Source organism: Tamandua tetradactyla, chromosome 5 (genome assembly GCF_023851605.1).
Source record: "Tamandua tetradactyla isolate mTamTet1 chromosome 5, mTamTet1.pri, whole genome shotgun sequence".
Lineage (NCBI taxonomy): Eukaryota > Metazoa > Chordata > Mammalia > Pilosa > Myrmecophagidae > Tamandua > Tamandua tetradactyla.
Window position 1 is genome coordinate 146,415,170 of NC_135331.1, and position 11,111 is coordinate 146,426,280.

An 11,111-nucleotide genomic window follows, 5' to 3' on the forward strand; every position below is an offset into this window, starting at 1 on the left:
TCACGCAAACAAAGATTGCTTAGTGAAACTCTTAAGGTTTACTTAATTGTATGTGGGTATTGCTTTACAATGTAAAATATGTTTTTAACTATGGACCACAATAAAAAAATATTTGTAAGCCACTTCTGCAAAATCAGAAGGTTTCTTGAATCAGGAAAGGTCTGTGGAAACAATATACCCCTCTAGTCCTTTCTCTACCCTTCCCTCAAGCACCTCTACTTCTGAAATCCCACAGATTGCAGCTCTGTTTCCTAAAGCCTTCCACTCCATCCTGGGCATGACAGAAGCAGGGAGAGGAAAGACCTCAACCTCCTAGACCCCTCAATCAGGCTGTGTTCCCTCCACCAGCGTTACAGGACAAAGGTGATGGATTCCTGCCCGATGTCTCAATGACCAATTCCTGAGACACTAGGGTTTCAAAGAGGAAAAAAAGTTTATTGCTAGGTACAAAGCAGATCAGATGGTCTATGGGCACAAAAATCTGTCTCCCAGAACTGCAGTAATTCTGCTAGCTTTGTGGTATCCAGAGATGGGTAGGTTTTAAGATAATGAGCACAATGGTTCTAGATTATGTGATTAGAGGTGAACTAATTATTAAGCATATGCAGATTGATTATATGCTTGGTCACAGAATGTATGTAACAAAATGATGATGGGTGTGATTTTAAGTATTATAATGAGATATAGGTGACTTGCATAACAAGTCTAAACTACTGCACATGTCAGGCTGGCCCATTTTGTTCAATCCAGTTTGTTATCAAGGTAACTGAACTTGGGATGGGTTAGTTCCAGGTTGACCAAAGACCCTTCATTAATAAACATAAGGAACTGTCTTTAGTGAGCACCACACTGTAAAGTCAAAAACTAATAAATGCATACAAGTGAAGGCTAGTCACAAGGTTTTTAAAATCAGAAGGGCACATGATAAAGGCTATACAATCATTTTCAGAGCAAGACACCTTGGACCACAGTTCAAAGATTTCAGGGATTTACCTCTGCCTACTCTAATATACCAGAAAGTATGAAGAAATATCTATATAATGACACATTAATCATAATTATCCTTTAAATCAACTTCTCGGTGACACCAGCATTTCCCTGAGTATCACCCACTCTGTTGTCTTGTAGTTAGGTAAGAGCAACCTAAGAAAGGTCAAAGTGTGAAAGAGAATAGGGGATGATAGATACTTTGAAGGGAGGAATAAAAGGGCTGGTGCTTAAAAATATAAAATGAGAAACTACTACAGAACTTCAGAAGAGATGCTGCCCTAAGAATGGGTTCTTTAAAGGTGCTTGGAGGCTACCGTGGAAAATGACTGTGGTTAATTGTCAAATGAGAAAGTTCTTACACGAACTACAACAAACGTTAGTTACTGTTACGTACTGTTACGAGGTGTTCAACAATAGGGCGGTATATGGGAACAAAATACAACTAATACAAACTAAGGACTGCAGTTAACAGAAAAATTGTAATATTCTTTCACCAATTATAACAAAGGTACTAAACCAAAACTAAATGTCAGTGAGAGGTATAAGGGATATGGGGTTTCTTTTCTCTACTTTTTTTTTTTTTTTAGAGCAATGAAAACGTTCTCAAATCGACTGTGGTGGCGAAAACATAACAACCTTGTGATTAAACCAGGAGCCACTGATTGTACACTCTGGATGAGCTGTACAGTGTGCGAAAAAACCTATTAAAATTTTTTTAAGTGCTAGGTAGGTTTGGAAAGTTGCTGGAATGAGGTGAAATTTACAAGACACTTTATTCTCATTTCATAAAGGTTCCCTGAGTGCCTGCCAATTATTAGGCACGGCTGAGCTAGAGGATGAAGATAAAAGGGGAAAAAAAGGATTCATCCCTTAGCCAATAAAGAAAATAGACAGGAACGTCTGATAATTACAATGCACTACTATCTAGGTGCAGTGGACTCAAAGGGAGGCTCCCTGGGGAAACAACATCTGGGACTCAAGGGGAGCACAAAAGAGATGGAATGAACGGGAGGAAAGGTTATTTCAGTCAGAATTCGGCTGATTAAGGTAAGTAGAGTTTGGGAAGTATATACTTAAAAGGTCAGAGGAAGCTACACTGTATGCAGCAGCTTCCCGCAGCAATTAGAATAAAATCTAAATGCCGTCCTTCCCTCAAAGGCCCTCCCTACATGGTCTGTTCCCCTATTTCACCTCACACCTGGTCCATCTTCCTCATTCCCTAACCTCCAGCCACACTAGCCATCCTGCACCTAGCCTCAGAGTTTTTATCTTGTTCCTCTGTTTGCTGGAATGCTTTCCCCCACCCCCTCAGACTTCTAGCTTTTTTTCCCCACTCAGCCCAGCTGTAATTTCACCTCCTCTGATCTAAATCAGGCCCCATCACTTCCTGTGCCATAACCCTGTTGTTTTACTAGTACTTATCACTATACAAAATTACCTTTTTATTTTCTATGTTTGTTTTCATATTTATTGTTTATTGTCTGCCTTTCTCACATATACACAAGCAAAATAAACAAAAGTCTGTGGCATGAGTTCAACAAATACTTTTTAAATAAATTAGTTTACAGAAAGATAACAGGCTAGCTCCTGAATTCAACCCTCATAAACTTGGACTTTACTCTGAAAACCATAAGGAAATCACTAATTGGTGGAGACTAACATTATTAGATTTACATTTCAGGAAATTCACTCCAGAAGAAGGAGGGCCCCTGGGGTGAGAAGGTCATTGAAGAGGCAGTTGGCAAGTTTTTCTAGCACACAAATGAGAAATATCAGAACCAAGCACAGACCACTGTTATGGATTGACTTGTGTCCCCAAAAGACATGTTTGAGTCCTAATTCCCGATTCTGTGAAAGTGAGCTTATTTGTAAATGGGGTCACTGAAAATGTTATTAGTTATAATGAGGTCACACTGGATTAGGGTGAGCCCTAACTCAATATAACTGGAGTCCTTATAAGGAGAGGAAATTTGAGCACCAAAAGAGACAGAGAAATGGCCATGTGAGGGAGGCAGGCACTGCTTCGGGCACAAGCCAGGGGCCAGCCACCCAACAAACACCACAGGAGAGGCATGGAACAGATTCTGGCCCTACTGACACCCTAAATGACACCAAACATGCTGGGGTTCTTTGCCTGATACAAGGAGCAGCCAATCTATGACACTGGGGTTTCAAAGAGACAAAGTGTTTATTACTAAGTAGGAAGCAGATCAGAAGGCCTCTCTACCTACAAATATGTCTCCCCAGTCTGAGCTTAGTGTTCTTTACGGATTCAAACAAGGGGAGATGGACGTGTTGCCATTACAAGTGTAAGCAACTACAATTTATAAATGTAAACGAGTGAAGCTAAACTAGAACTAAGCTAACCGTTACAGTAACAAGTCCTTGGTTAGTTTTGGGTGACTCCAGTTTCTTCATTAACATTAGGGGTTCGTCTTTGTGATCATAAAATTCTACCGTTATAAAACAGGATAAGGGGGTACAAAGGCAGTCAAGAGGTTTTTACAATTTTCAATTGAGTAGGTTTCAGTAGTTTCAGGTATTTCCTTTTGGCTATTCTACAATACACAAGAAAGAAAAGGGCATCCATACAATGATGCTGTCATAGGAATGATTTAAGTCTTAATTTCTTGGTTATGTGATTTTGGACTACTAGCCCCCAGACCTGTGAGATAATAAATTTCTGTGGCTTAAGGCAATTAACCCGGTACTTTGTTACAGTAGCCCAGGCAAACCAAGACAGCCATGGAAATAGGGCACAAGCCCTACTTGAGATGTTCAATAAACTCAACAGGACCTAGCAACCCACCGGATGTGAGGGACAAGAGTAGTCCTGGTTTCCCAACTTGGCAGACCGAGTGAACAAGGGCCCCGTCCACCAACTTGGTGAAGGAGAAGAGGCTGAATGGGTGTTTGAATTAGTGGAATCTGAGGTACCCGTGAGTGTGCAGCTTGGGTAGGCAAAGGATCTGGTGCCTCAGAAGGGCAGTACAAATGCGAGGAAGCAGACACACCTGTGGTGGGGGAATGGAGGTCTCTGAGGCAGGCCATGCCTTGAAGGTCCTTTATTTTTCTAATCTTGTTGGCTCCAAGGAGTTGGGGGGGGGGGGGGCAGGGTCACCCAGCAGTTACAATTTACTGACCACCTACATGTCAGGCAATGTCATCTCTGATCCTCAAGGAGATACTATTTATCCTTTACAAATGTAAAAACCGAGGCCTCACTGACTACCACAATACCAAAAACATTTGTTGGTTGGACTAAATAAAGTGACAGAGCAGAATTTGAAGCAAAATTAACCCAAACTTTAAAAACAAATTTCATTTGACTTTGGCCCAGACTTGCGCTTGCAAATGCATATCAAAAGGATCAGCTCTATGCCTAGGTAATGTTTATTTACTACGGTCAGGAACTGACCCTTAGTCCTTTCAGGACCAGAAATTCCTAAATACTTCAACTTTGTAACTAGGCTCCTGAAGACCCTAGCAAAACTCAATCACACAAGGAACACCATTATGGGGAGGGGTCATCTAATTGAGCCATTATCAACCTCTACTGATTACTTAATCCCCAACGACCATCCAGTTATTGGCAAAGCCTGGTCAAAGCTCACAGGCTTTGTAAATACAGAAAGGAGAGAAGGAACCAGCACTTTTAGGCCTGGGGCTGCATGGGGGACACACCTGAGGGTTGGGAAGAAGGAAAATGGAACTTGAAGGCCAAAGCGCACCTCCTTAGGTTGGCCCTGCATTGCTGAGCTCAAGGGATCTCTCCAGGAAGAATGAGAAACCCTGTATTTGTAAGCTATTATAATTACAGTTATCTAAGAGATGTCACCTTTGAACATGTCTCAAACCAGAAAACAAAATAAAAATTTAACGAGGCAATTAGGAAACTGTGGTGGCAAATGGAATTGGTGAAAAATTACTGGATTAGTGCCAGACTGGGTTTCAAGTACTAGCTGTGCCATTTACTAGCTGTGTAATCCCAGATGTGTACGTAACCCATGAGTTTTCCTCATCTACCGGCATACGCACATTTTTTTTTTCTTTCTCTTCCCAACCCAAGGCTAGGCAACTAGGAATCTAACAACAGTGAAGCTCACTGGGTCTGAAGGGAAAGTTAGAATCTCTTTGCTAGTAGTATTTTGCTGGGTGGGCTATATACTTTCAGTTTAAGGAAGGGGTCTCTGGTTTGTTTCTGTTTGCAACATCACATGTGGCTCCCTTATGTTCTTAGAGTGGTGGATTGGTCAATGAATTACTTATACATTCAAGACCTAGAATTCAATAAGAAATTCCAACCCAAGTGCATAGTGGGTTTCACACAAAAGTCATGAACCCCACTGTCCATTTGATTACTTAGGGAGGAAAATTAAATGCAAACAGATTTACATAGGCATAAAGGACTTTGAAGGTCATTTTTATTTCTGTATGAAGACCAAATCTTTCTCTATGGGTCCTCCCTAATCACATATTTCTAATGTATTCCAATTTACCAATGGTCTTACAAGAAGCAAAAGGTGTTCTTGTGATTCTTTCTTTTTCTTTTTTAACAGCTTTGACAATGAATCAAGGTTGGTTTTATGTACTGTTCTACTTTACACACTAAAAAACCAACTAGAGTGTTCCCTAGAGGTCTTTAAAAGAAAACTGGTATGGTTTGTGGAAGCTTTAGAACAGGAGTAAGAAATCTGTTTGTCTTGAGTATCACAGCAGAACTAGGGAAAGTCACTGTCAAAAGACAGCTTTAAAGCTTTGGTAAAAAAGGGAGAATTTTAAAAGTTTTAAATAAAACAAAGCTCAACATCATTAACTATTAAAGAAATACAAACAAAGCCACTACTTCACACCCACTAGAAAAGCTATTTATTATTTAAAAAAGAGAACAAAGAGGATGGGATAAATAGGAACCCTTATGCACTGCTAGTGGGAATATAAACTGATTCAACTGTGAAAATCAGTTTGGCAATTCTTCCAAAAATCAAATACAGAATTACTATGTGACCCAGCAATCCCACTTCTAGGTATAAATTCAAAAGAAGTGAAAGGAGGGACTCAGATATTTGCACATCAAGGTTCGCAGCAGCATTATTCACAATTTCCAAAAGTGGAAGTAACCCAAATGTCTCTCAGCAGATGGATAAACATAATGTGGTATAAACACTCAATGGAATATGTTCTGATTCATGCTAAAACACAGATGAACTCTGGAGACTTCATGCCTAGTAAAATAAGCCAGACACAAGAAGACAAATACCGTGTGACCTCACATATATGAAATGCCTAGAATAAGCAAATTCATAGAGTCAGCAAGTAGATTACAAGTTTACCAGCTGCATGGTAGGAGAGAAGAATACGGAGCTATTGCTTAATGGGTACAGAGTTTCCGTCAAGGTGATGAAAAAGTTTTCGTAAAGGATGGTGGTGATGGCAGCACAATATTTTGTAGTATCACTGAATTGTATAAATGAAAGCGGTTAAAATGGGAAAACTTGCGTCAATATAGTTACCACAAGAAAAAATTTTTTTAAAAAAGGTAAGAGATACAAGAATAAAAGAGGTAGAAAAGAAAGAAAATAAGAAACCTGAGTAAGGAAGAGGGAGCTGTGGTAGGGAATGCCACTGATAATTGCTCTGGAAGAGCATGGTAGCTGAACTAATGAGGTAGAGACATCTGAGGACTGAAAAAGCTAGTCTTTAGTCCAGAACTCCAGAACCTATTGTTTCTACCCCTATTTACATTAGGTCTATCTTTGGCTTTAATATTAAAATGTACAAGATTTCTGATAAAAATAGAAAATCAAAATTTTATATCTTCAATCACTGAAGCAAGTTTCTAATAAAAATATACTCCCTTAATATAGTTATTTGAACAAGCACAGTGTGACCTTGGTCAAATAATTTTAACTATTATGTATTTCCATCTATTCCAACTGCTCTGTACCTCTGAATTTCGGGGCCAGAAGGAAACCCAAGGGGGTAGCAGCTGTGGCCAAGAACTGCAGTCAATTCACTTTTTTTTTTTTTTTGGACAAGACAGAATCATAAGGAAAAGAGTTTACATTTCCACACACCATGTACTTGACTCTCTTCTAAACCCTGCTCACTTTTAGCTCATGCTGTGGCCTTAGAAAGGTCCCCTGGCATCTCTGCACTACGGTTTCAGTATCAGAATAATTATTTCTACATATCTGCAAGGGATAACGAGGAGATGAAAGTACCAATAATTTTCAAATTATTTAAGAAGAAAAAAAAGCTGTGACTAACAATTAATAAGGAAATGTGAACTGCTGGATTCACCCCATCTACACCCATCAGGGAAGTATCAACTGCTGACCTCCTGCATCTTTCGTGCACCCAGTAAACACTTAAAAAAAAAGTCACTTCCTCTGACCCAAAGGGAATGCACAGGATGCCATGGAAACAAAGACCGCACTTAGCCAGACTGTGGGTGGGCAGCTGCCTTAGTCAAGTTTCCCCTGAAAACTGTGATGAATTCTGAAGGGAAAAGTTTTTCACGCTCTGATTAAATATCATCTTTTCATTGCTTTCCTTGTTACTGAAATAGAGTATTTACTAAAGATTTAACAGTCATGCCTCTAAAAAAAAATCATTATCTTCTGCACAATTGTTTTTAATGACTTAATTATTGCTCTATGGTTCTGTCGTTTTATCGGGGGGGGGGGGGGGAGGGAAGTTGAAGGAGAGAGAGACCTTATCTCTGATTAATTACCCTGAAAGAGGTGGGGTACCCAAATCAGTCCTTAATAAAACTAAAGTGCCCAGGAATGCTCCTGCCAGTCATGAATAAAATTCAGAGGGGAAGCCAGAAGAGAAGTCTCCTGCTATTTGCACCACATTTTCAAACTTAGCACAATATGGTAAAACCTACAAAATGCTTTTTAAAAAATCAGAGCTTTCCTTATAAAACAAAGGGAAAAGGAAATCACATTATGCACCTTCAAACCACGTTCTTTCATGCAGCTCCTAACAACTTGCTTTGCAACTCACCTGGGGAGCCTCGTGGAAAAGCCCCAGGTCTCTCGTAAGCCCAAGTACTAACCCAATGAGCATTCATTAGATAAATGACACCTATACCCATCTTTTCTCAGAACAAACAAGTCCATTTATTTTTCATTTTCTGTTTTTAGAGTTTGGGGAATAGATAAATATGTATTTTGCCAAAAATAGAACAGGATTATAATGCAAAATGTGCCCAGAGCCCTTCAGAAATTAGGATGACACTGTAGGAATTCTGGGGTTCCACAACTCAGTTTTGAGAACAGATGTAACACCACCAATCCCAGCTCCCCGGTTGGCAGGAAAGTTGTCAGAGATAGTCCTATCTAGAACTGCTGACTCAGATTTCTATCTGCTACTCTACAAAGCCAATATTCTAATAGAAATTCTGCATAAGGCCTAAATTCCAAAATCAAAATCAGAAAAACCTGGAAAGAACAGGAGCCAAGTGATAGTTGCAGGAAGACTTCTAAGAAACAGGTACCTGTCTACAGCAGGCCCAGGAGAAGAGGCCAGGGTTTAAGTAGTGACTGCCAGAATAAATATTAATTTTTCTTTACACATAAATATACTCAATCCTTTATAGTAAGATTCCAAGTTGATCCTGAGAACTCATGTGGAGGATTTCATTACTGAAGCAAAGGTACCAGTTACAGGTGAATTTGCTTGTAGGCTAGCAGCAGAGCCTCTAGGGAGCCCTTTGTTCAGGAAATCCCACCCCTCAGGCAGGGCTTTGCACTTAAATTTCAAGCCCCTCAAATCAAATCTCAAAGTTTACCCCATCAAAAATTGCAAAATAAATAGGAAGATCCTGTGCTTTTCCTGGAACCCCTCTGACCCTCCAGACAATATCAAATTACAGGGCTTTTCCTCCTCGTAGTGATTTCTTTCTTTTTCTTTTTTTTTTTTTTTTAAGAGTATCACATATTCACCCTGTGTCTACCACTTCAAATACCTTGCAAATACATTCCCATTTTAAATCTGTGCTGTCTCCTAAGAATCCAGGAGGAGCTAAGGAATGCAATTTGAATAATAATGAAGCGACTGAACAATTTAATTACAAAAGGTAGCTCCAGAGACTCCAATAAAGCAGTTGAAAGCCTTTTCCACAAAAATATGGCCAGTGTGTTCAACCGTGGGACCAATTAGGAACAGAGCGAAGAGGGAAGCCCACAAGTGCATGCATCAGTTTAAGCACAAATTCTCCCTGTGGACAGGACACGAAAAAAAAAAAAAAGACTTAGAAAGCTGCTTTCTCATCTATCAGGGGCAAGGCTGAGTTAACTTTCTTGCCTTTCTGATCCACTGAAAGTAGAGCCTCCCATATGCAAAACAGTGTCCTTGGGAGAAAGACTTTGTATGAGGAATTTAAAATAAATTCAATGGATTCTCAATTAAGTTCTTAAAAAAAAAAAGCAACCAACAGTCACAAAGGTACGTTTACCCCTCACACACTTTTTTTTCTATGTGAAACATTGAAAAAGTTGGTTCTTTCTCTAGAATGCACACAGCTTCCCCGAGAAGTTCTGTTTAACACTTGCATTCTGTTGACCTTTTCAAGTGACCTTACAATAAAGGATCTTTACATTGCTTTTGAGGAAAACAAAAATAGCTTCTCTGGAATCCTAAAAACCTCAGCTTCCTTAGGCCTTAAGAATAAAAGGCAGGAAACCCCCGCAGGCTGAACGACTGCTAAATCCCGCTTCTTGAACAGGAAATCGAGTTTGCTTCTCAGGGGCAATGTATTTCCCCGCCCTGCGCTCACTCCCGGGCAGAAACTGCCTGGGCCAGGTGGTGACACCGAGCGCAGATAAGGTGTCCTAACAACCGTAATCTGCCCGGATCCCTAGAAACCCGCCGCGACTCGGCGGCTTCGGGATCACCTGTATATCCTCCCCCACCTCCCCGTGGGTCTCCCCACGCTGCAGATCAGGGCGCCCTCGGGACCCCCCCCCCCCCCGCCGCCGACACCGGCAAGACTGACACCCGCAGCTGCTGACTACCCTGCCAGTCACGCTGCAGCCGGCTGCCTTTTTTAGCCGCGATATCTGACCCCGGCTCCAACAGCAGCTTTCAAGGAGAGGTCCCAGGGCGCGCCGGGCGCTTCCCTTTCCTTTCCCCTGCCCAACCCCAGATCCTACGGAGAACTCGGGGTGAAGGAGGAACCAGAGAGCACGCATTCCTCTAGCCCAGGCGCTTCCCTCCATCTTCCCTCCCTCCATCTCCGCTGATCCGCGCTCCCCTATTTTTCAGCTCTCGGTCGCTCCTCCGGCGCCCCTCCCCACCCCCACCCCCTCCCCTCAACAGCGCGCCACTGGATCCCCTCCAAGTCCGCGGCCCGCGTGCCTGGCCCCGCCGGGGGAGGAAAGAGGCCGAAGGAAGGGAAAGGACGCGAGGCGGGGGGCAGGCGCTCACCTCCCTCCTCAGCCCCGCTGTCCGGGTCGGCGTCGGAGGAGTCGGGTCCGTCCCCATAGTCCGCTAGCCCCACCAGCTCATCCTCCTCGTCGTCGTCGTCCTCCTCCGCCTGCGCCTTCCCCAGCACCTGGCTCATAGCGCCCGCGGGCCGGCCGTCTTGGGGACGGTGGGAGTCCCGGGTTGGGGGTTCAATCCTCTGCGTCTGCCGCCCGCAATCTATTTCTGAATTTGGGTTTTGCCTGGAGCTTCGCTGGAGCCGGAGGAGGCGGGAGCCGCGCGTTCCCCGCAGCCCGCGGCTGCCAGGTCTGGGTCCCGCAGTTCCCAGCACGCCCAGAGCCCCCTCCCCCGCCCCGCCCGCCGGCGGAGGAGTCAACCGGAGCGCGGCAGTTCCTTCCCGAGGAGGGAGAGAGAGAGACTGCGTGACCCGAGTCACCTGACACACTGTCACACACACACACACACACACACACACCGCACGGGCGCGCGCGCTCTCGGCGGGGTGCTCGGCCGAGGCCACACACTCACGAGGGGAGCGGCGCGCAGGGCCCCTCCACCCGCCCAGACACGCACAGACACACGCCCCGAACACGGGGCCCTCAGGACGCGGCGCAGTCTTCCACCGCGGCTGCGCGCCAGCGGCCGCTCCTGCACGTGCTCCCCGCACAGGCTGGCGAGGTGGGGGT

General features: G+C 43.3%; 1 protein-coding gene across 1 annotated transcript in view; it reads right to left on the reverse strand.

Moving 5' to 3' along the window:
* The window catches only part of RRAGD (Ras related GTP binding D), a 51,523-nt gene extending 40,674 nt beyond the window's left edge, over nucleotides 1-10,849 (reverse strand). The window contains exon 1 of the mRNA XM_077162404.1: nucleotides 10,429-10,849. Within this exon, the coding sequence (XP_077018519.1) occupies nucleotides 10,429-10,564 (136 nt within the window). The 5' untranslated portion in view covers nucleotides 10,565-10,849. The remainder of the gene's footprint in view (nucleotides 1-10,428) is intronic.
* Nucleotides 10,850-11,111: the final 262 nt, after the last annotated feature.